At 46.8% G+C, this 25,356-nt stretch overlaps 1 protein-coding gene across 1 annotated transcript in view; it reads left to right on the top strand.

Moving 5' to 3' along the window:
• LOC119432808 (vitellogenin-2-like) overlaps positions 1 to 22,709 on the top strand; it is a 38,309-nt gene extending 15,600 nt beyond the window's left edge. The window contains 16 exon segments of the mRNA XM_037699964.2: positions 1,289 to 1,506; positions 2,521 to 2,627; positions 3,554 to 3,828; positions 4,966 to 5,086; positions 7,528 to 7,747; positions 9,524 to 9,815; positions 13,891 to 14,097; positions 14,200 to 14,463; positions 15,090 to 15,227; positions 16,001 to 16,100; positions 16,103 to 16,242; positions 17,262 to 17,562; positions 18,195 to 18,352; positions 19,517 to 19,699; positions 19,701 to 19,757; positions 22,390 to 22,709. Coding sequence (XP_037555892.1) covers positions 1,289 to 1,506; positions 2,521 to 2,627; positions 3,554 to 3,828; positions 4,966 to 5,086; positions 7,528 to 7,747; positions 9,524 to 9,815; positions 13,891 to 14,097; positions 14,200 to 14,463; positions 15,090 to 15,227; positions 16,001 to 16,100; positions 16,103 to 16,242; positions 17,262 to 17,562; positions 18,195 to 18,352; positions 19,517 to 19,699; positions 19,701 to 19,757; positions 22,390 to 22,554 — 2,946 coding nt within the window. The 3' untranslated portion in view covers positions 22,555 to 22,709.
• The last annotated feature ends 2,647 nt before the right edge of the window (positions 22,710 to 25,356 follow it).

Genomic DNA, 25,356 nt, shown 5'->3' with positions numbered 1-25,356 from the left:
TACACTTATTCTTAGGACAGGTGAGACCAACTAGAAAGCGAGGACACAAGAAAAAAATGCAGAAACAAAAAGTTCAGTTTCACTAAGGTTCAAACAAATTCCGGTCACATACATACGTATATAGCCAGGCTATAAATAAAACATGAATTAGGTTCACAAGAAGGCACACGTATATAAAGGCACAAAATTCACGAAAGGTCAACCAAATTAAGACACAGTGCGCTTACAATAGATAAATACTCTACTCAATATTTTCCGAGAGTCTCGTTCGTCCAGGGATCTTTGGAGCGCCATTAACGCGCGCATTTGCAATGAGTATGTTGGTCATAAGCATGGGTTGTTGAAACCATACTGCGCACTGGAGACCTTGTACGCTTTTCGGTTTGCGTTGGAATCGGATAAGCTGTATGGGTTTTGGGAGCCTACCTGAATAGCCGAGCACACGATGGTCGGAAAGAGTGTGCTCTATGCACGTGTGCTTTCCTTTGTTATTTTCGTAGCTGAGCTCCGGAACACGGCGCTGACTATCGTGTCGGTCGACGCTCCCGTGAGTTTATTAACCTCTTGGAGAGCGGTACGTATCGATGTTAGTAGGTACTGATGTAAAATGACAGCTCGGCTTCTCGCGTCTATCGTAAAGAGCGCGAAGCTACCGTTACAGTTGGGAGTACCCTAAAAGCTCGGAAGGTTTGCAATATAGAATGAAAGCGGAGTCATATTGGTTCTACATTGTACCCACATGTGGCGGACACTGGTATTGCACTTTATTTACGTTGGATTTGCTTCCAGTGCTGCTTGGGTACCTGGATGACGGCTGAAATAGCAATTCGTCGGTCTACGCCTTACAATCTAAGCTTGCCAACACCAGGGCCGGTATTTTGTAGCGATGCCTTTCCGGTGCTAATGCCTTTTCACGCTTATCACGCTTTGTCTGTGGTCAGAGCGTCGGTGCGCTCGCGTTATCAACGGGATCAGCCGGCCGTGAGCGGTGGATGATAAGACTAGTACAGAATAAGTCATAAGGCATCGCTACAAAATACCGGCCCAGGAGTCACAGTACAAAGGTTACGAGAAAGTCTCGCGACGTGCCTACAGGTTCCGCCGATGTGTCAGACGGTCGATGCTCTGACTTCGATCAAATGGCTACTCCGCACTAGTAAGGAAAGTAGGGCGCGCGCTTTTTTTTTTTTTTTTTTGTTAATCTGCCTAGTCCTACGTCCTGTGTGCGCGCTGCAGCTCTTTCACACAAACATTTAGAGATTTATCGCCTTCATGGCAAACTTTTCAGGCTCGCTCCACCGCCCTGCCCGTGTTTCACAACACCAGCGAACCGAGCGAGATCCGCATCGCCGCTTTCCTCGTGGTTCTGGCGACCAACCCTGAGCTGTACGTCTTGCGCCACATTGGACTCGAGATGGTCACCGAACCCAGCGACCAGGTCGTGGCATTTGTCACCAGTGCGTTCCGTTCCCTGGCCGAATCGGAGTACCCTTGCCACCGAGAAATGTGAGTCGCACAGCAGAGAACGGGTTGGAGTTAATGCGTGGTCTTTGTTGTACGTTCTTAGGCGCAAATATTGCGGGCATTCATATGGTGCTTCCTAAACAAATAAGACTCACTGTAGGATAGGGAGGGGATACATACCTACCGTTTGCTTCCTAGACGTTGGAAATGTGATCGCCAAGTATTTATAATCGCAGTGGTATAAATCCATTTGTTAATCATAGGAAGTAAGAAGACAAGGCTATTGATTGACAATTTAAAAAAAAAACAAGGAGTGGAAGACGCCGTTACTTTTAAGCAGGAATTTATTATAAAAATTTAACAAAAAGAAACTTCAAGTTCCCGCATTTTTATTTTTATTTCCATATATATAATACAATTTTAAGCAAACTGATTATGTGACTCACCACTCAAAGTTTAGGTAGGCATGCTTCTAAATGCTGAAGCAGATTTCTTCTTTATATTGGGTGAACTGAAACTAATGCCGCAGAATTGTATTTAACATGGCACCGTTAGACTCACGATCATTTAACCTAGGTGTGTGTCAAAAGAGGCACACAGGTGATTGCGTGTACACCGAAAAGCAGTCACAGGGCAAAGCGATAATTAACCTGGTGGCCTTAATTCTAGCCCTAATTGTGGCCCAGAATCTTTTCCGGTTAACCTCCCTGCCTTTCCCACCACGTTTCTCTCTCTCTCTCTCTCTCTCTAATTGTGGCCTTAATTCTTAGCTGCGCTGGATATCACGTGGTATATAAGACTGGAAGGTATTCTTTCCTTATGCAATCATTCTCACAATGACGTCAATCTTTAAGTATACAGTTTTTAATCCTGATCTTCGATAGTTTCTGTATTATTTGTCCTTTCCGATTTCCTTGATTTCTCAGTCCACTTTCCTATCTTCCACCACTTTTGTAAATGAATTAAAAACAACGTAATGCAGGACCCTCCTGAAATAGTAGCGGATTCAGTGCTTCCGGGAGGAATATAAAGCTTATATTTCGCCTTCTTACGCAGCTCTCAGCGTTTGCGCTACGTGCTGCCTCTGTGGGACAGCCACTCCAGATTCAGGAAGCCGATCGACGTAACATCGTCCCACATGTTCATCTCTTCCGGCTACAACCGTAAGCACCACGCAGTGACTTACTTTCACCTACCCATCTTCTACATCGTGTTTCTGTGCTTCTTTACACGTGTGGCCTCCGAGATTGTAACGGCGCACATGTGGTCACCAGAGGCCACGTTACACAATACGTCCCGATGTACACCCTGCGTGAAGTATAATGCAGTCTGTTTGCACTGTTCATTGAGTATGGAAACTATATTCTTAGCCACAGTACTTCTGAAATCTTTAGACTCCTTCCCGTTCAAGAATGAAGTACTGGGTCAGCTGAATAGATTCACTATTTATAGCGCAAATTGACGCGTAAACGAGGGAACGTACGGGGCAGCGATGGTGTCATCCCTAGTTCTTTTTTTTTCTTGTCTCAGTCTTTTTGCGCTGTAAATCATGAATCACTTCCGTTCGCATAATGTTTACACGAAGCTGGAGACCTGAAATGATCAGCAGTGATTGAACACTGGATGTCCCTGAAGCCAACGTTTCGAAAAGGAGGTTTATCTTCATCAGGGCAACAGATGTCGGGGCAACTGTTGTCGGGGCAACAGTTGTCGGGGCAACAGTTGTCGGGGCAACAGTTGTCGGGGCAACAGTTGTCGGGGCAACAGTTGTCGGGGCAACAGTTGTCGGGGCAACAGTTCTCCGGGGCAACAGTTCTCCGGGGCAACAGTTCTCCGGGGCAACAGTTCTCCGGGGCAACAGTTCTCCGGGGAAACAGTTCTCCGGGGAAACAGTTCTCCGGGGAAACAGTTCTCCGGGGAAACAGTTCTCCGGGGAAACAACTGTCGGGGAAGCAGTTGTCCGGGCAACAGTTGTCAGAGCAGCAGTTGTTACCGAGACAAAGATTAGTCGCCTTGTCGAGACGTTGGCTTTAAGTACATCGCTTGCTCGAGCACTGCTGATAGTGTACCGCACCTGTCTTCGACGCAGACAAGTACGACTACGGCGGCATGACCCAGGTCGAGATGATTCGTTCGCGCGACAGCTACCTGCCCCGCAACCTGCACGTCAGCATGAAGGACTACATGGCCGGACACACGCACGACACAGTGGCCATCTCGTTCGAAAGCTGGGGTATGGACAAGCTGCTCAACCAACTCCTCGGGCCGCAGCCGGGATCCTCGAGGAACATATGGAACGTCATGGGCCGTCGTCGATTTCCGCGAGAGGCGTCGGCGGACGAGAGAGAACATATTGATGATGCCGTAAGTAATGCCCCGTAATCTGCATACAGAGGACAACTCTTACCCGCGTATTCTCAAACTTTTCTTGATTCAAAGCTCTTGCTTCACCCTACTGAGTTGAGCAAAACACCGCCGCCTCTTGACTGATCAAGTCGCCACGCTTCCCAAGAATTGCCATTAAGTGTCATTGAAAAGCAGTGACCACTTTTGTCGAGGGCCAGTGCTGCCCTCTACTTTCTTCAGTCGAGGTGGAGCGCTGATTGGAATAAAGTTCTCGAATGCAGGGGTTAGTCTTAGATCCAAACGTACAACACCAAACCTTGGTCTTGGCCCAAACCAAGACCGGACGACCTTACTAACTACTGTCCGGCCGTCCTCTCCTTCTCCTCCTCGTAGTTTTTTTTTTCTTATAGAACATATTTAGCCACAACGGAACTAAACTTAACCACATTCTCACTCTTACAGCGTTTCCTTCATCTCAATGATTTCCTAGGCCAGTGTTTACCTTTTATGTTACTTGAAATAATATATATATATATATATATATATATACCCCCCCCCCCTACGAAGCAGCCCCCCAGCCCCCCCTCCCAACCTACACTCCCTCCGTAGCGTTGCGCGCGACTAGACGACGGCGCGCTTCCTTTCCGCTTCCCGCCATTCCATGCGCGAGATTGAGCCGCGACCGCGAGATCACCCTCGCACGCTTGCATGCACTCGCACATAGAGCATACGGCGCGCGGCGACGATTTTATCGCCCGTGGACTTCATACGGAACCTCACGGCGACGGCAAGAACGCACCTGGAGGGTCCATATAATTGCTCTCGTAATTAAAAGAAAGTAATTGTCAACAGTAATGCCGAAGAGAAGACAGTTTCTCAATGGAAGGACCGGGTGGAAAATGTCACTATTTCGATGACGATGGGTTGTTTGACCTCACGAATACAAAGGCGCGAAGTTACGATGCTGCTTCCGAGCAGCCTTCCGTTAAATAAAAACGCATGAAGCCATTTCAGGGTCCGAATGATTTCTTCAGTCCCAGTCGCATCTATTGCGCAAGTACGGATCTAACATTTCCTCTCCAAGTGTGTAGGAGTGTGCCACTGATAACGCTTTACAATACCTGCGCGTATATCTCTTTTCCTCGGACTCCGCAGTTGTCAATCGCCGTCCGTGCGTACGACCCGGCGTATGCTCGACTTAGCCTGTCCGTGTTTGGGCAGACCATCAACACCTGGGATTTTGACGAGTCTATCTTGGAAGCACTCAAGGCAAAAGGTAAGAGGCATTAGGCACACGATTAAATCCACCGCTGAGAGGCCTAATCACAGCGCTAGAGATCCGCCAAGCTCAAAGATTCATTCCAGCCAGCAATCTAACTCCATGTCTCAGCGTTAATACATACAACAGCCGCCGATGGTGTCTTCTATGCAAATCCGTCATACCATTCCTTCGATAATCGACACACGGCACACAGTCATTTCTATTGCCGCGTTTTATGAATGCGATTAGCAATCTTTGGATACTTCATGTCAGTGCCGATCTATCCTTTTTCACGTCAACTTGGGTCACAGGGAATGTGTTACTCGCTATGTGTCGCTGCATATGTGCCGCACTTTATAATGATCATCATTGCATATAAAAACATCATCACCATTTACACACCCATCATCCCACAGATTGCAAATCGCATTAGTTCGTGAATCATTTCCGAAAGGTGGATGCGTCGATAATTTTATAGGTATGAACTAAATCACAGCAACACGAAGTCGGCTCTCGAAAAATAGCCATGTGCCTGCAGTTATTACTTCAAAGCGATAACATTTTAATGCGGTAGCGTTAAGGGCCCAGTGTCGCAGAAAATCCGGCGTCGGTGTCAGCGTTGGCGTGGATGTCGGCGTCCATGGCGGAGAAAATAATCCTGAACCACCCGACCGCGCAGGCTCTCTGCGTGGCGCAAGGTGTTAGTAAAAAAAATGAAATTTCTCACAGTGAAATCCGTCAGAAAAATGGTAAAGTACGACACATCTACAACCTACAGACACGGTGGCGTCGGACTGTTCTTTGAATGTACGAGAAACATAATTCTGTTACGAGGAAACTCAAACACAAACCCCTTTTGCTAGCATTTCGACAGCGGCGCGCTCGGGTATGCTACTTGCGAAAATCTCATCCACATGGCGCTCGCATCCTCGGCAGGTCAAATTGGGACTTGGCCTGCCTAATGCGTTTTGGACTCGCGCGCGCATCGGGGCAATAGCAAACAATAAAATAAAATAATAAAAAATGTCCTAGGGCAATCGCGTTTTAATATAAGACGACTTATATTGCCCCTTGAAAAATGTCTTCCCAGCAATGCATTTCTGTTTAAAAGTGAAGCCGACTTTAAGGGGATCGATGTTAGCTTGGTTGTTGTAAGATGGCTTTCCCACGTTCTGCGTTGCAGTAAAACCAACTCAGAAAAATGCCATAAGAACGGAGCCCGATAACGCTATGGCGTTCCACGCTTAAAGGCGAAGCTTAAGCATTCTCCAATTTTTTTTTCTAGATAGACTGGTACTACATATTCTTTCAGCAAACACATTTTATTTAAATACGAATAAGAACAAATTACGGCACACAACTTCTGAAATGGCCGGTTCTTAATTCCCTAAACATTCATTCTTCCTTAATTGACTTCATATACATAACAAGCTTAATCGCTGCTTAAGTTCATGAGGCAATCAAAATTGCATTTTTTTAGATTGTTTGCTGTTTCATATATCTGTTCTTGTGTGATCACTGTTTTGTCGGCGTCGTTGTCCATGAGCGAAAATTTTCGTATATATTTAGGTATATGTATATGGCCCGCCTTCCTATATGAGATGCTGTATATGCGGGTTATAATGCTGCACCATTCTATCACTAAAGTTTCTCATACCTTGTTTTACACGATTGACTTTGAAGTTATTCCTCGGAATTTTGATAATGTCAGACCACAAACAAATGTCACAAAACAAAACACCGACAGCACATGCCTTCAGTGTTTTCTCAGACTGTAATATTAAACGTGCGAAACAACAACAGAAACCTGAAAAGAATGTAATTTTTTGGCGAGGTAATGCATAGTGTATCTATGCATTACCTCCGGGATCGGCCCAAGCAAGAGGCCGCGTTTCTACCAGAAAGCTCGCCTTCGTGCAAAGCGTTCGCCGCAAGCATTTCCCGGTAAACATTACGGTTACATAAGCTGCAGTTGCCGGGAAGCGTGAGAAACAGTAAGGGATCTTTGAATGCTATCGCGTTCCACTCTTGAAGGCGCAGCTTAAGCGTTCTCCAAGTTTTTAAGATGAAGCAGTGTTAACTCATTATGTTTGCTACTATTAGGTAGTTTATTAACTGCACGTTAAATCGGGCTCTTTGGTGCTTTATTGTATGCATAATACTGTGTATTATTGGAGACGGCCACGTTTTGGTTGCATTTTCGGTAGATGTCGGCTTTGCTCTCCTGCGACGGTGCTAGGAGATTCAGGCATATTTCCCTGCGTGTAGCTCCAGTGCCATGGAATTCCGTAAATCTGAGTGTTGCCGGAACAAAATAAATATTAAAAATTCCACTTCTGGCATGGGTCTATGTTATCACCGGCTTACGTCGCGAACTGTCTGCAAAAGAACCAAAATCAAGCTTTCGACATAATGAATCAGCTGCTCATGCGTGGAACGCGCATGTCCCATCGCAGTGACACCAGACAAAGCAGCAGAGAAATCCGCGGGCAGCGGGAGCCGCAAGTTTTTCTCCTTGACCAAAGACTGGCTGTACCTGATGCCCACTGAGCTGGGCGTTCCACTGCTTTTCGACCACAAGCAGGTGGACTTCATCTACGCCAATCGCCAGGGCCTCGATGGCATCAGGCATGCAGACAACGGAGAGATGAACTTCGACATTAAGGGACACTACTTGTGAGCTGCATATATTTTTTCTCTAATTGACCCGTTCTGAGTAGTGTAGCTAGCTGTTTTATTTGATCTTCACAGTACGTTGTCAGGGGAGAAGACAGAGGCTGTTCAATGTTTGCTCGGGAAGTTGTTCGCACCTTTTATGAACAGTTACAGGAGCGTAAAGTCAAAACCATGCTACACCAGGAACATTGCCGACGTGGAAAATAATTAAATAGTTTGCACTGGACGCATGTGGAAGCATAAATAATCTTACAATAAATGGTGCTATTGAGTTCTAGGATGAAGGAAAAATTATCATCTACACGTTTAGCCTGAAGTTACAATGGAAACCTGTAGCGGTTTCTCAAAACGAAAGCGTTGATCAGATTTAAAAAGTCTATCCTTGTGCGGAGATTGAACCCGAAACCAAACGCCTTTCCGAGGCGGCAATTCTACAAGTTGAGATAACCAGGAGTCCAGCAGACGGCAGCGGGGATCCAAAATAATTGACAGCTAGAAGTGCAGAAGTATATCAGGCAGGCAATTTAATCTTAGCGGAAATCTGCAAAGTGGGACGCTTTAATAAAAAAGGAAGGTTGTCACACACATGTAAGCAGCAAGAAGCGCCAAAGGACAGCAACAAAGACAGAAATTGCACAGTCAAAAAAAATTTTATCCTGATCTAACCATTTATAATAAATCAACGGGCTACTGACGTGTACATGGCATTTTTTCCCATTGTTGAAATTCCCTCCACTTTACGGATATCTTTAGAAATGATTTGCTGTGTTCTACGCTTTTCCTGGAGTTGCTGCAGGATGTAGAGCAGCTAGCTTACACGACAAACACTATTGCGTAAGGCCGCTATATTTAAGCAATAAGCATCTATCCCTATTCTGGTGTAATCATTTATCTTTCTCAGTAGAGCACTTCAAAGCATTTGAGAAGTCACAGAGACACCTACAATGAGAAATATCATGCACTTCTCTGTAAATTGTTTCACATAGCAACCCGCTGTTAAAAAGGACGGAAGCTGACAGAACCCTCGAATTCTACTTCGGTTACTCACGTTTGTGAAACCCTCTGTACTGAAAGAAGCAGATTGTAGACGGTAATAGAAAAAAAAAACATAGAACGTTTGCCAAAGTCAAAGAGAGCTAAACATTCTAGTGTACTACGGTTTGTATGCTCATTCAAAAGCACCAGCAGCCTAAACAATCCATAAGCAGCCAAAAATTCATAAATATCCGCACAATTCACAAATGATCTCAACAGTTTTCTTCCTTCGCAACGCTATACCCAATTCGTCCTAACGCCGAAGTTATTAATAAAAAAACACAACGCCCGTGAATCGCTGCCAGCTATACCTTCCAGTTCAAAGCTCTATTGTTGAAATTGGCTCAGTACTATTCGTGTTGCTTCAACGACGCAGGCTGTGACACACGCATCTTCCACTGCCTCAGAGACCCTGCACACAAAAGGACTATCGTTGAATTGAATTACGTGGTTTTACGTGCCCAAATTACGATTTGATTATGAGGCATGCCGTAGCGGGGAACTTCGGAATAATTTAGACCACCAGGTCCGTGCATCCAATGTACTCAATGTACAATGTGCTTCCTCCGTACCGTGGTTCCAATGCACGGGACACGGGCGTTATTTCATTTCGTCGCCATCGAAATGCGGCCGCCGCGGCCGAAATTTGATCCTACGACCTCGGGCTTAGCAGCGCAATACCACAGCCGCTAAGCAACAGTGGCGGTTAAAGTGCGCTCATTTCTGCCATCACGGATCCAGGTACGAGACCCGGTCGTACCAGTCGTTTGGCCTTCCGCTGTCCTTCGTCAATGAAACCGTCGGTACCTATTACGACGCCAGAACCGTGATATCGTGGCCTCTTGACCTGAAGGTCAACCTGAATGCGGCGGAAGGCAAGCTGAGTCTGCGCCGCCCGCTGCACTTACCGTGGAACGTGGCCAAACACTACTTTGATTCCTTCACATACAAGGCACCTTTCGAAACGAGAACGAGGGACGCTGCCGTCGCAAATGTGCAGAAGCCCCTGTACCGATCCGAAGAACTGACTAAGGTGAGAGAACGTTCGACTTCGCAGAACTTCCTGTGTCAATAAAGAGAAAGCTACAGGAAGTGGTATCAAAAGAGGTGTATCCACCTCTCTGTGCCTAGCACGCGCTAGAAAGAAATATTGCGGCGCCAACTACAAACTCGCACTTTTCTTACCCCACGCATGCACTTCGCACTTATTCTTTCCCGTCCCATAACCGACACCCAATTGTCGCTTCTGGCCTTTCCAGACAGCTGATCTCTCCCACATCATGTGGCAATGACCATCAAATCGCCCCCCCCCCCCCCCCGCCCCGCACCCTCAAAACATTAATCTGTAGCAATGAGCCGTTGGAGATTACTCTGCTCAGCTCCGATCCCACCCTACAGGCGCAAGTCCTGAGGTGGGCTGAGCTGGTAGCGGAGGCATGCCACGACTAGTAGACGGACGTCTAGCCACAGAAGGGTTTGACAGACGCCTGCTGGGAATGGAGCACATAAACATCCCTCTCCCAATCCTCCCGGCCCTTGCCCTTTCTAAAAGGGAAGTGAAAGTTTATTCCTTCATTCATACAGTTGGCGGACCTTCCGCAGGCGTGTTACTGCACCAAGTAATCCGGCAGCGTTTAACAGCGCTTCTGGCTTCCTGGAACTGTTACTGAATCAGTGTAGCGTTCCCAACGTTCGACGGTTTCGTATTTGCCTAAACGCGGAAAAGGAATGCAGAAAAACTAGTCAGATTTTACACTCAGTAGTGTGTTACAGCGAAGCTGTTTATGGCTAGGGTTAGATGCATTTTTCCCGTCCGTCAACAGATCTGCGTGTGCAAAAACTTAGATCCCAAAGTTGATGCAAAATCGCTTCATTTTATGCGAAATCTTATACGTTTCATCACTTGGATATGCATTTTTTATTATATTTGTTACCAATACGCACCATCTTTGAGATCAGCTAGTATACCCTCAGTAGATAATAATGGTTTCTTAAAGATTTGCCGCTATGTGACCCACGTCGGCCATGTGTACGCTCACACCGCCCTTTCTTTGTCGTCATTTTAAGCGCTTGCTGCCTAGTTTCCTTCTACTCTCCAGAGGTGGCGGTCCCATCGTGCGTGCCCAGTTTCCTCCGGATCCTCGAGGTGGTGGTAGTCTTCCACGCGAATGTGTATAAAACCAGAAAGACAGGTTGCCGTTCTCAATTTTGCATTTCACTTCTGTCATCGTAATGCCGAGGCCGCGTGTAGTCCGGACTCCCGAGTAGCAACGCGCGTACGAAGCCCGACGGCAGGAACAGAGACGCGCATGCAATCGTCGCCGGTGGGCGGCAGACCATAAGATGGGGAGGCCGCGTACAGTGCCGACTCGCCGAAGAGCAACGTGCCTATGAAGAGCAACGGCGGTAACAGCATTGAGAACAGCGGGCGGTCAAGATAATGTGTGTGTGCGTTCGTGCGCCGCCGACCAGGAAATATGTGTGCATTCGTGCGCCGCCGATCAAATTAAAAGTGCGTCTGCGTTTGTCATCTAACTTCTGTCAACTAAATTCTGTGTAACCTCTATATCGTGTGCTAAACTGCTTCGCTGGTAATACACCTTCACAGGAGTGGAATGGCGCGTGATGTTTTTTGTCTCAATTTGCTGTCGTAAAAAAAAACGTGTTTCTTTAATTAGTGTTCCCCAGTTTAAAGTAACGTGGAAGAAAATGTGGGAGTATTTCTGGAGTACTCTTATACTTGCACGTTCTTTGCCCCCGTCGATCCCCTTCATTGTGTCAGAAAGTTGTCCCTGAGTACAGAACGATATGCATAAGCCCAAGAAGAACAACAGCTGCCGCTTTTAAAGGCCTAGTGAAATGCTAACACTTGTGCATATTATTGTGTATGTTCATTGCATTATATGCATGTGTAAGCGTGCGACAGATGCGAAAGTAAAACATTTACTCATGCGATGTTACTTTAAATGTGTGCTCTAAGGTTGCCTTCTCTTCATTGCGTGCCATTCGTGATTAAAGTACGATAATTTATGTAGGCAGGAGTTAGAGTTACCACTTTACGTTTCCATTTACGAGCATGTTAAGTTAAACGTCTTGAGGTGGAATAGACCAACTAGTGATACGTTATATTTCTTCTGTAGTTGGGCCTTGCTTTCTGCGACGTTCTTTCCTGTCCGATCAGTTCCTCACACGACTTTTTTTTTTTTTTTGTCGCGGCTTTTCAACGGAGCTGTTACATGCTCGATAGGTCGGTCTCGTTGCCGTGCACAGGATCGCGGAACTGGGAGAGCGTAAGCTGGGAGAGAGTGAAGTTTGCGCTCGTGCTCGTGCCACTGCTCCCGCGTTCGTCGTCGTCGTCATCTGCTTCCACAACTGGCTGCGTTTCCGCTAATCATTCCAGCGTAGAATTTCGCTCCTTTTAACGCGGTAGCGTTAAGGGCCCGTCTCGCAGAAAAGCCGGTGTTGGCGACCGGCATCGGCGTGCGATGTCGGCTCGGTGGCGGAGAAAATAATCCCCAACTACCCCAACCCCCTCGACCGCGCAGGCCCTTCACGTGGTGCAACGTTTTGGTGAACAAAAATTGAATTTTTCCCAGTGCAATCCGTAAGAAAAATGGTAAAGTACAACTTTACCATTCGGCGTCGGATTCGCCGTCGGATTCGCCGTCGGATTGCTTACCAATCGGCGTCGGATTGTAATTTGATTGTACGATAAAACCTAATTCTGCTACGAGAAACTCAAACACAAACCCATTTTCCAGCATTTCTACTAGACCTATACCGCGAGTTCGGGTACTTGCGAAAATGACATCCAGATGGCACTCGCATCTTAGGTAGCTTAGGGTGCCTACATGCAACGCCGTTTTAACGGCGTTGCATGTAGGCGCCCTAAGGTAGGTCAAATTGGCACTTCGCATGCTAATTCATTTTGGACACGCGTGCGCCTCGGGACAATAGCAAAAAAATTAATAAAGTAAGATAAAAAGGGTCTAGGGCCTTCACATTTTAATATAAGACGACTTATATTGCCCCTGGAAGAACGTCTTTCCAGCAATGCATTTCTGTTTAAAAGTGAAGCCGACTTTAGGGGATTGCTGTAAGCTTTGTCTTTGTAAGCTGGCTTTCCCACGTTCAGTCTTGCAGTGAATGAAGCCTACTTGCCGTATGCGAACGATGCGATGCGAACGGGTCCCGATAACGCTATCACGTTCTACTCTTAAAGGTGAAGCTTAAGCGTCCTCCAATTTTTCTGTCGTCGTAATGGGGAGAAAGCGTTTACGGGGGTATGATATCGATCGCTTAAGGGGGTATAAGCCATTCATTGTCCCACGTAACGGACAGATTTAATTTTGAAGTAATTTCATGGAATCCATCCAGAATGAACGTGCACTGGAAAGGGCTCGTGGTCGACGTGCCGATTCTAGCGTGAGGGCTTCCGAAGCCCAGGCGAAATGTCAGCGAAGAGCCGCTGACCCTGAGTAGAGGGAGCACGATGTTGAGGCCAAACGTCAGTGTGTGACGCGTCTTGCCCTCCAGGAACCCGACAAAGGTGGTGCACGCCTCGGCAACGCTAGCGCCAACTTCACCGGTGCGATGGCCAGGTTTCAACGCGAGTTTCTGAACCGCAACGTTCATGATAGACGAATTCGGTTGGATGATGCCCAAAGACGGTACATCCACTCTCATCGTGAAGGGGGGGGGGGGGCAATATTCGCTACACCAGACCCACCATAGTCACAGCTTCGCTGGCTCCCATCTTCATAGTAGTGGAAGGGCTCTGATTTTTTCACTTCTTGAAGTGTTAATCAGCTATCCTAACAAGTAGTCATGCTAACATCAAAGAAGGTGCTCCAGCTATCGCAGGTAAGTAGCGTCACCTTCAGCCCAAAACAGAAGTACGAAAGCAGAACGGTACGTTAAAACTTAAAAAAACTCAGAAATAAATCAGAAACTGGGCTGAGCTATAAACCCCTTCCCCCGTGTAGGGTAGCAAACCGGACGTGCATCTGGCTAACCTCCCAGCCTTTGCTTTTTTCTTTCTCTTCCTCCTCCTTCTTCCCCGGGACGATAATTTTTGATGCCTTTAATTATCTTTCTGCGTCGTGCAGTTTGATCACAAGTATTTCGACGAAGCCTTCGGCGTCGGTCTGGCCGTCAAAGGCCACTTACTCAGCAAGGGCCTGCAACAGAGTCTGCGCGACTTCAGCCATATGACGTGGCGCGAGCAGCTCTACTACGTCACGATCAACCCCAACTGGCATCCTCGTGACGTCAAGATATTCCTCGTGCCCGCTGCTGAAGACACCACCAAAGAGGTAGGCTTGACATTCAGAGTTTTCTGCTGGACAAACTTCCCACCACTCAAATGAAATGGACCATGAAAACTGACTAAAGACAAACATCTTTCTTTCGTGCAGGTAGACGTAAACATTACATACAAATTCTTCGAGTCCGGCGCAGTACGCAACAGCCACTTCAACCCTCACGACCAAATCGGCGATGACCCTGAATTACCGGCTACCCACGTGGTGAATGTTGATGTCGCCTTCAAGGGCGAAGCCAAGGAACGCAAAGCAACTGCCGAGCTGAGGTATTCCTTCGACCACGACCTGTTCAACCAGAAGCTGCAGCTCTTCTACGAACGAACTCCATTCAGCAAAGCGGAAAAAGAAGAGATGAAGGTCAGCATAAACTTGCAACTGTATTCTGGCTTCGCTATAACACTGTATAATTCTGTAGCGAATTCTCTATCCGTTATAAATGGTCGGCGCCACAAGAGACTAGTATCTGAGGTGGACAAACGACGGTGTGAAAAATTCGTTCAGTGGTGATTCGCAGCGTATTGGCCGCGGTTTCCGTTCATATATTGAAGTACGGCGACTCGCTGAGAATCTTCTGTAAATGAAAATTGTTTAATTCGTGCGTACGATTTTGTCAAAGCGTCAACAAATGAAATAAGAATTATTATTGCACGCTACACTTTTATTTCAAGATACCTTACCACGCTGAAGTAGCCGTAAATGATTGTTTTAGGTAATCACGATAGACAAGAGCGTATAATCACGCACCTAGCCACATCGTTGTTTATTAACATATAATTGTTGTTTATTAACATAAATAAATTCCGTATGTCTGAATCACGTTTAATATTACCTAATCTGATTGATGGCAAGGATATTAGCTATTTTCTTATTGGTAATGATGGCGGCAAAATGGTTCTGTCCTTCTTGAAATTGATGTCGCGAAGAGAACATACTAAACACATTTGCGTATTTTATAGACCCAAATTCCACCTTACACTCCGCAGGTCTGTGTCGACGCCTCAGCGGAGTTTCCCAAGCCGGACTGGTTGAAGTATTACAACCTGCTGACATTCTACCAGGGTCAGCAAGTCAATGCCAGTCTCGACCTCCATTATGGAAGCAGTTGCGAAGGGCAGTCACAGGTAAGCAAAACGCTGTCCTCAGAGCAACTTATTACCGCTTATACACGGTAGCTAGGTTCTGCTAACCGCTCCTGGTAGCCTTCGCGTTGCAGCAGCTTAGTGTTACTCTACAGGTTTGGCACTGTACTATGTCTATAATTACAAATATACCGTTTTTCGAGCTGTTGCACACAGCCTTATCGGGACCGCGCTTGTCATACAATTGTCCGCTTCAAGTACACGTTCCTGCTGGGGATAACATGAAAGTGTAACTAACGAATGTCATTCTTGAGACCACATTGCGTACTCAAATTAGTGCTATAATTCGTAAGTCAAGCTGACTCGAACCACCGTCCGAGTTGCATCTTTCGAAACATTAGCCTGGATGGTTTTACAATTTAAGGGTTGCCACTGACAGGCGGCCAACAAGCTCCCGGGATTCAGACGATCGTTCTGTTGTCCTGATGACTACCGTTACGCAGCACTGGTGTGACAAGACAGTACCGCTGTTTCTCCCGTTCACGTGTGTTTTAGTAGTAGTCTCAGACTCCCCAATGCAAAGCATTACTGTCGCTATCAATGATCTTTCACTTGCCTAATCCGCATGAAAATGCATGTTTAATTTCGCCGGTCAGCTTTGTACTGCCATCGAAAATACGCGGATCGAAAACCTAGCATCATTTCTCGACACAATCTCTCGAAGCAGTGACGAACTGACTCGAACTGGCTCGAAGCAGCCCAAAACCTCTTTCTCACCACGTGACGCCCTTCGCATTTTTTGCCTGCCCCAACAGATCACCATCAAGGGGAGGTTTACGCATACGGACGATGACGAAAGGCAGCTGACTGCAGCAGCGCAAGGAAAACCACTCGGCAGAGGACACCTCAGCAACAGCTTCTTGCAGAATTAGCCCGGAAATGCAAAGCTAGTAGAGAAAATAGCACCGAATTCAGTGTCCACTGCCTTAAGCTGCTTCGCCACTCCAGTCGCTTCGGAAAGTTCACGGCCGACGTAGAGTACGCTAACTACAAGCCGGTAAGTAGGAACCTTTACTTGCTTACTGCACAAAGTCCCAAGCCATGAAGGAATCGTATATCTAGCCCTGGATGACGCACTGGCATTCACGACCTCCCAGCTAACGCCAAGAGCTGTAGCTGTAACTATTAACTATAGTTGTGAGCAAGACTGGCGGAAAGACCGCGGAGAAAAAGGCAGAAGTTTACAGGAAAGACGCTACAGTTACAATTGAGCTTTTCCCACGAGAAATAGACACTTACAAAACGAGCGCGTGCGCTGCAGCATAAACCACGTGACACTCAAACCCCGCGGCAACAGACAAGACGAGGACATCCGTAAGCATTTAAGCATTACTGTCAAGGAAATCACACTCCTTCGTTGTCAACAACAATTATGCTGAACTCGCACGAGCTTTAAGCCATATAGGTTTATCTGTTCTAGCTTTACCTACAATGTTGACATCATTATAGAGCAATCCGTACTGCCTGTAGTACTTCCCATGTCATTGCCAGTACACTTTCTTCAATTTCTCAGCCTACAGCTTGTTGGGTACTAGTTAACAGTTGTTGGCTGCATGTTGGCCTTTGTTGGCTGCATGTTTATAGTCATGTACTGACTCGACCAAGGTGCAGTGCTTATGAGGCCTAACAGAACGTTTTCTTCCCGCTCGACTGTTCCCTAGGCCGTATAGTCTTATAATGAAAATAATAGCGGAAGCTGTGGCATTACAATCCCTCAGCCGCAATTGGAATTATAGCTAGTTACGCCGAAGTACCTACGATTCTGCGTAGACTAATCGACAAAGCACACTGCGGCTTCCGTTGTCAGTCTTTACTGCTCAACTGTGCTGCGTGCTAGCTTCACAATGCTATAACCACGTGACGCGTGTTAGATTCCCAATCCACTTCATTGCGTATTTTTCAGCGTTATGTAAAGAGACCAACTGTTATTTTCCTATCAAGAGCCCCCTTCGTAAGCCCAGCTAGCTAACAACAAACCCCTGATGGCCGATTTTTTTCTATTTTTTTCTCATTTAGCTATACAGACGCTTGTTTCCGTATCAAGCGCTGTTCCCTGTGCTTCACCTACCGGAGGACCCGTTCCTGCGTGTTCTGCGCCTGAACTTCAAGGGCGAGAATGGCAAACTTCACGTGGTGTCGCAAGTTCCTAGGTGGGACCCCAAAGAGAAGCTGCGCAGTGACATCACAGTCGTCCGCGAGGATGGCCACAGCGTCGAGTACCACGGCGTGCCTTTGTTGACCCACGTGCTCACACCCAAGGTCTTCGCCGAGATGGGATACACGAACATGGAAGATTACTCTTCGCTGTACAAGCATGGTTTGTTTTTCTTGCTACATTGACGTGCATTAAGGATACTTAATTTTATTGCGGTTATGTTTACCGTCAGCGTAGAAGCTGCCAGAGAGCACACGTTCTCCACAACAAGGATTCTATCCTGGGTCTACCTCTATTTCAGTCGTCGTGCCATCGGCCTTCTCGCGTTGTCGTACAGTGATAAGCGTTGCCACAATCCTAGTCATCTTCACCGTGGCGTCATATTTTCTCCGTCGTTATCGTGACGTCATCGTTGCCATCGTTTTTGTCATCGCTCAGGAAGGTTCAAGAACTTTCACCGAACCACAGCGGCCGAAATGCGAAAAGGAAACAGTTTGCAATCCAAGACATCACACTGTCGTACCGGCCCTGGGATTCTGGCGAACTGAAAATTCGATAGTCATTTTCTCTTTTATAATCATCAATCTATTACCGCGCAATCGATGAAAGTAGAATCTTGCAAGGGTAATTTGTCAGGCGATATTGATTAATAAGTAGGTTTCGGCAGAAGACTAACGCTGATTATACCTAGAGAAAGACTCCGGAATCTCGAAGTGATACCCGAACTGAGAAGGCGAATTGTGTTTCTAGGGTGGTGATGCGGCAGTGTCCTTTATCCTTATGTCGTCACGCAGGATACTGTGACCTGCAGTCGCTTAGTGTGCGCACCTTCGATGGCACCGCGATTGAACTGCCCCAGACAGATTGCTACGAGGTGGTAACCCGCGACTGCTCACAGAACAAGCGGTTCCTCGTCTTGGCTCGGGCTACCAACAACCCTACGTTCACCAAGGTAAATGCAGCAACTTTTCGTCGTAAAAAAAAAAAATATGTTCACTGAGTCGAATGAAGGCATTTCGGAACCATTTCCCTCTAGCTCCGCAAACAAGTATGCGTGCAGATTTAATCAAAATGCGAAACAAAGGTTTCCTAAGGATAACATAGCGGGAAATGTGGAGTGACACTGCTGTTGAATGCACTCGGAGACAGGGAAACGGGACGACAATTGAGGAGGGGTGGGAAAGGGCGGCAGGCTGAGCCAGCCCCTACGAAAATGGCATATCTGGACTGATAAAAGTAGATTCATATATGGACATACTTAAAAAGATGCCAGCACCCCTAAGCCCTTCTTATGAGTTGTGAATGCGAAAGCATTAATGTCCAGTTGAATACCGCTGAGCGGTCGTTGTAGCTTTTTCGCTTCGAGAAATGTACCATAGAGGCACGTGCTGCCCACGCCAGCAAGCAGCAGCAGCCTGCGGTGCCGACGCCGCATGCCACCGACGTCTTGCGCGACGAGAGACCGAGGAAGCAGCAGCGGCGACCACCAATTAGCTGCAGGCGCGCGCAGCAGTTAAGCAGAGTGGGGGTGAGGGAGAGAAAGATACAGACCGCGCGCCAGCTACCGAGAACGACAGGGCAGCACCCGCACGCGCACGTCACGCGACTGCTCCGTCGAGGCACCCTGGTGACGTGGCGTCGCGGCGGTGCCCTCTGCCCTCGCGCAACGCATGGCACGTTTCAGTTACTTTTCTGCGTCAATACATAAATTGATAGATAGCGAGCGGAATAATAGTACATTTTTACCACTAGTTTCACGGCGCATATCGCGAAACCCATACAAATTTCAGAAGTCGTTGCAAGTGAATTGCCTTACAAGCTCAGCGGCTACAATTGGAAAGTTGCAATATGTACTGTAAAATAATTATTTAGAAAGTTAAGTAGTGTTTTTTTTTTGTTACTTATGCAATTATTCATCGGGATTTCTTGGGCGAGTGATGTCCACCACCTCGGGTATCCAAGTTCAATGACGAAAAACGGACTATCTGTTACAGGCGATTTTTGTAAGATTCTGTAAAAAAAAACAGGCACCCTCTATGTAACGTTAAGCTGCTCACCATTAATCACTCTCCGCCAACATATGCAAGTGCCAACTTATATGCATTGTACCTCGCAGGCCCTGAAAGTCTTCATACACACGACCAAGGTTGAAATACAGCCTGCAACTGGAGACTCTGGCCTTGTAGTGAGCGTCGACGGTACAACGCTGAAGACCACGACAGAGAGGCCCTACCGGCACACGTACCACGGCGCGGAACTCTTCAGGATCGAGAATTCTGCGGAAACGTGGTTCGCGCTAGGTGTCCGAGTCGTACGGCGTCTACTTGGTCTTCAATGGAAACATGCTCTTTGTCCAGGTTTGTATACACTTGATTATGTGAAGCAACGTTTTTGCAAACGCTGCACGAAAAAGATTTCTCGACTTTTTTTTTTTTTTTTTTGCTTGTACTAAAATTCTCACAGCACGACACTCTAGCCAAAATGCTGAAAAGCCTTAGAGCGCCACAACTTATTGATAATATTAGCTTTTCTACTGCCACTTTTGGTTTCCTTTCCCAGGATGTGAAAGGGCCGTGTCATCATGGCACAGGTATGTCACGTGAGACCAAGCCATCGCCACACCTTGACACTCACTCCGGCTGGCTCAGTCGTCTGGTCTGCCGCTACATAAGCCTTCACAACAAGTAGCAGCACAGGAGCCGACTGAGCGAGCGGGAGCAAATGTCAAAATGTAGCTACCTGCTACTCTCACGTGATCATCTCCTGTGTAATGACATCACACGTGAGAGAGGTAGAACTGCGCGCACACATTAAGGTGTCCAGGAGGACTCTAAACTGTCACTCAGGCCGGTGAAGTGAAGTCTTCTTCCACCTAACTCTCGAGCCACCTTGAATCCTCTGGACTCCAGACCAATTTCACATTTGCAAAATATTGGAGCAGGTTAATCGTCTCTATTTTTCTTCATCAAGAGTACATTGCTACCAAATAAACAACTAAATGCTAATCAACTGAAAATATAATTAGCATATTACTTAATTTCCTGGGGTAATTCACCGTGGTTTCTTAGTGACTATGGTGTTGGGCTTAGTGCTAAGCACGAGGTCACGGGATAGAATCCCGGCCACGGCGGCCGCATTTCGATGGGGGCGAAATGCGAAAACACCGGTGCAGTTAGATTTAGGTGCACGTTAAAGAACCTCAGGGAGTCCGAATTATTCTGGAGTCCCCCACTATAAGCGTGCCTCATAATCAAATCGTGGTTTGAGCACATAAAACCCCATAATTTATATTTTTGGGTAATCGGTTTGCTGAGCTATTCACAATTCGAACTTTCGGATCTCATTTATCTCTCTCTCTAAATTCAGCGTGCCAACTGTGGCTTTTGCATTAAATTTCACGAGCTACAATTAAAACTTCTTTGAATCAAACTCGGCGTGTGAAAAAAGAATGTTTGGCAATTTCGGGATGAAAATAATAGGACCGTGGGAAAATCCGTCACTGGTGCAAAAATTATATTCGTACATCAGCGAGCTGAACAGACTTGAATGATATTCCTTGCACTTTAGAGAGAATGTGAAGTCTTACCAATTTGAGGGAGCAGGATTTTCATTTGAGGCTGCAGTTAAAAATGGGAAAAACAGCTCTTTACCATCCCACAAATTTCATTCAAACAACTACGGGTATTACTGTGTGTACTGGGTATAACATCATTACCATAAACTCATTCACGTTTCTGCAAAATCTTGCTGATGGTTAATTTCATTTGATGTTTATCGGAAATATTGTTTGTATACGTTTTTGACAGGTGGCATACGCAAGTATGCTTTGTCTGTACGTGAGCCACGTACAATGCATTCTATATTTATTTTTGCTTCTTAACTACATACCGTTATGCTTAGGTGTATGTGTGTGTGGGGTGGCCAGGTCTTCTTAAGCTGTTTCATCAGCTTTTTTACAGCGTAAGCTGTTATGGGCACCGACCGAAACTGTTGGGTAAATAAACCTATGATAACCGCGAGGTTGTGCTTCTCATTTTGCTAAATACCGGTCCTCTCAAGGTGTTTCGCCAGCTTTTTTACAGCGTAAGCTGTTATGGGCTCATTCCAATAGCCATTTCGGTTCGCGATGGTGTGCGCCGCCACCGCCTGTGACCGTAACCGCTATCGCCGGAAATGGGAAAAAAAGGACCCGGTTCCCGCCGGGATTGAACCGGCGCCCGCTGCGTGGGAGTCAGATACTCTACCATTGAAATACGCAAGCGCTTCCTATCGAGCAGCATAAAACTGCCCTGCAAATGCTCCCTAGGCAAGCGCGCAGGCGCAGACGACGAGATGCGCTTCAGATGAGGCGCTTAATCAAAGCGATCCCCAGCCTCCGCCAGTATGGTAGCGCCATTAGTCAAGGCGCCTGCAAACGCATTGTACCCGACATGTAAGTTGCATATAGCAGTTGCATGCTGCATGTAACCGTACCTGGCACTCTGGATACCTCTTTCGTACACGTTATGCCGTCTACTCGCAAGGTACGAACCGCTGCTGAAGAAGCGAATCGTAGAGCTACGTGCGCGGCTACAACCAACCATCATCGAGTACAGCATCATCAGCAGTCTGCACAGCAGACTGCTGTGCAGAGAGCATTAGAAGCCGCAGTTCGCCGTCGACGCCGGGCGGACAATTCAGATCGTTCTTATCAAAACGAGGCGAATAGACTTTGCCGCGAAGACCCTGTTGTGCGTGGTGCCGAAATTGGAGCGACACTTGAGCCGCTTCACCAGCTTACGCTGTGACGGCGCTGCGTATGCCGCGCAGGCCTGTGACTTTTATTATCTGGTCTGCCGCAAAATTGTAGCAAATAACTTCACAGAAAAAAATAAAGGTGAAAAAAATTGCCGACAACAGCTTGGCCTCGTCTTCGTGACGTCACCCTCTACAGCTGCCTTCCTCTTTCTGAGTCGCTCTTTGCACGCTACCTCCTCGAACTCTTTGCAGGTCGCTCCGTTCTACAGCGGCAAGCTGTGCGGCCTGTGCGGCGACTACAACCTGGACAGGAACCACGAGCTGTCCGGCCCCGACGGCCGCTTCTACAACAGCACTCTGGAGTTCGCCAAAACCTACGTGGTGCCCAGCTCCGACTGCAGCCTACCGTCTCAATAATGGAACCCTAGCTTGAAGACCCGGTGCTTTCACTCCTTCGAAAAAAATAAGAAGACAAAAGAAAACGCTTTCTTGAACGATTTGTTCTTTGTTGTACGTGCTTTTCATTACCTCCAGCGTGGCCAACCGCCATCGTCGGTATGAGCCATGTGTTGAGGCCACAACATCATCATCCCCGTACCAGTATTATTCGAGCTCCCTCTCCGTCTTATTGCATTTCGAGGGCGGCTTCTAATTTATTATTGGTTGAAGCAGTTTATTCCTTATTCTTTATTTTTTTCAGAGTCCCGCACCGTCCATAAAGCATTATTGAAGAAGGCAACTGTTTATAAAACAAATTAACATTCTTGCCCTCCACTAATTCCTCTGACAAAGCATTGCAGTCTTGTACGGCTCGTGAAAAATACGAATACCCTTACAGGTCTGTCATGAAGTGATAATACTTAACCTTACATACGGGATCTATTCGTGATGAAACGTGATGCGGGGGAGGGGGCGAAGAGGTAAAGATTTATTGGGGTATTTTGAATGAAAGAGCTCAAGGCGCAGATGCCTACGCCACTGAGCTAGAGAAATCCAGGCGAGGCCCTTTTTTTTTTACTTTTGTAAAGCTTGAATGCTCGTCGCATTTCACTAGGATGATGCTTTTTGCGAGAGATTGTATACGCAAAAGAGCACTGATATGTACACCGTGAAAATGATCCCACATAGGACATGTGAATTCAATTGAGGACAAGGACGGAATAAAAGTAAAAAAAAAACTTTTCTTTTTTTTTCCTGAGCCACAGTAACTTCCAAAACAGCTCTGAATGGCTGCCAGTGTATTTATTAGATGTCAGGGTGCTAGCACTGTGTCTAGAGACATGTTCACGCGTGTATAATTAGGTAACACGAACTATATCTCTAACAGTGGCCCCTTTTCATTGCTAATTTGCTTCACAGCATAACAGCTGTATAACAGCGAAGCGGGCTTATGGGAACCGAACAATACACAACGCATATTAGACCTTTGCCTGGCGCGCACTCGTCAACACATGTCTCGATATCAAGCGAACTCAGTTAGGCCTACACAGCCGACACACAAATGGCTTCGATTTCAATCTGACTTCGGCTAGCTACCTAGCACATAATGGCAATTATGATGCGGCTGTGCTGCATGATGCGTTTTCAATGCGAAGCATTTCTTGGCGAAATTTTGCCACTTTGACAGTATCTATCTACCTAGCCGCCTATGTCTTGGTGCTCTCATGGTCGTTTCGTTAACTTGGTATGTACCAAAATTGGCATAGTATGACAAGAGTGTATGGCGAACACAAATGATAGGTCATGATATGAATGCCATGACATGCGTGTCATGTAGGTCATGAAACAGCCGCCTATGTCTTGGTGCTCTCATGGTCGCTTCGTTAACTTGGTATGTACCAAAATTGGCATAGTATGACAGGAGTGTATTACGACATGAATGTTGTGACATGCGTGTCGTGTAAGTCATGAAACAGCGGCCTAAAATGACAATGACCGAGCGAAAAAAGATTAACGCTAAATAACCACTGAAATAGGTTCGGACGTGGGTACTAAGTGAAGGAAACACTAAAGGATGATGGTAGAAGTCATAGTCAAAGGAGAAGTCACGAATTGTAGCCGGTGAGCTTGTCAGGCTTATCCACTTGGAATGAACTTCCAGAATGACACCAGTTTCACCAGATGTCCAGAATGACATCCTGGGAATTCATTTTGAGTGGATGCGTCTTGCAAGCTCGCCGGCTACAATTCGCAAATTAGAATATGTGTCGTAAATTAATTAACTAAGAAGTTAATTAGTGAATTCTTATTTAGTTGAATATGTGTTTTGATTTCTCGTGCTACTAATTTCCGCCTCATCGAATAACCTAGCTTAATGATAAGAATTACGCTACCTGCCATAGGCGATTTCTAGAAATTCCGTAAAACTTAATTTTCAACACCCTGTATAAGCGGGATGTATCTTAATGCAAAAGCATTTCAAATTGAGCGCCGTGTCGTCGTTTTATTGCGATAGCAACTATATGGACACTCTAGGCGAATTTCTGCCGTCGCCGTGAGGTTCTGTATAAAGTCCACAGGCGATAAAATCGTCGCCGCGCGCCGTACATTGTATGTGCGAGTGCAAGCATGCGACGGTCAGCCAGCAATCGCGGCTCGCGCACACAAGGGCGGGACGCGGGCAGGAAGCGCGCCTTCTTCCAGTCACGCACAACGCTCCGGAGGGAGGGTAGGGAGGTGGAGGGGCCACGCTTTACTGTGGCCGCGCGGTACCGCCGGTATGGAACCCTTAGGAGGAGGGGGGGGTACTGCTCCGCGAGCGCCCGCCCACGCGGCTGTATCTTGAAAGGCATCTGTGACGGGGGCACAGTCCGCTCTCCCTGTGTTTTCGCGGCTAAAATCGCGTTGATGCGGGTGCCGGCATGAAGCTCAATTCACTCGCGGCTGCACCGACTCACTCCAGCGTTTTCACAGCGAGTTTCCGCGGTCATCGAGTGAGATGGCTTGATGTTTGCTTGTGCGCGCGTGACAATATGCTTGTTAATTTAGTTAGTGTGCCTATGTTTACAAGTTTATACGAACGATAAAACCACTATTCTTAATTTGTATAGCTGTCCACTAATTTGCTGTCGCAATCCACGATTCTCTTTTCGGGCGAAACTGCGACTTGTTTCTTGCTTTTGTAGCCGTTCGTTTGCGCTGTGCTACATGTTCAAAAATGCATCATATAGCCAATTCGCCCACCTCGACAACCCCCAGGATTCTCGGTCATACCTGCGC

The sequence above is a fragment of the Dermacentor silvarum genome, chromosome 11 (genome assembly GCF_013339745.2).
Source record: "Dermacentor silvarum isolate Dsil-2018 chromosome 11, BIME_Dsil_1.4, whole genome shotgun sequence".
Lineage (NCBI taxonomy): Eukaryota > Metazoa > Arthropoda > Arachnida > Ixodida > Ixodidae > Dermacentor > Dermacentor silvarum.
Note: the sequence above shows the minus strand (reverse complement) of the source record. Positions and strands in the feature narration are given on the sequence as shown.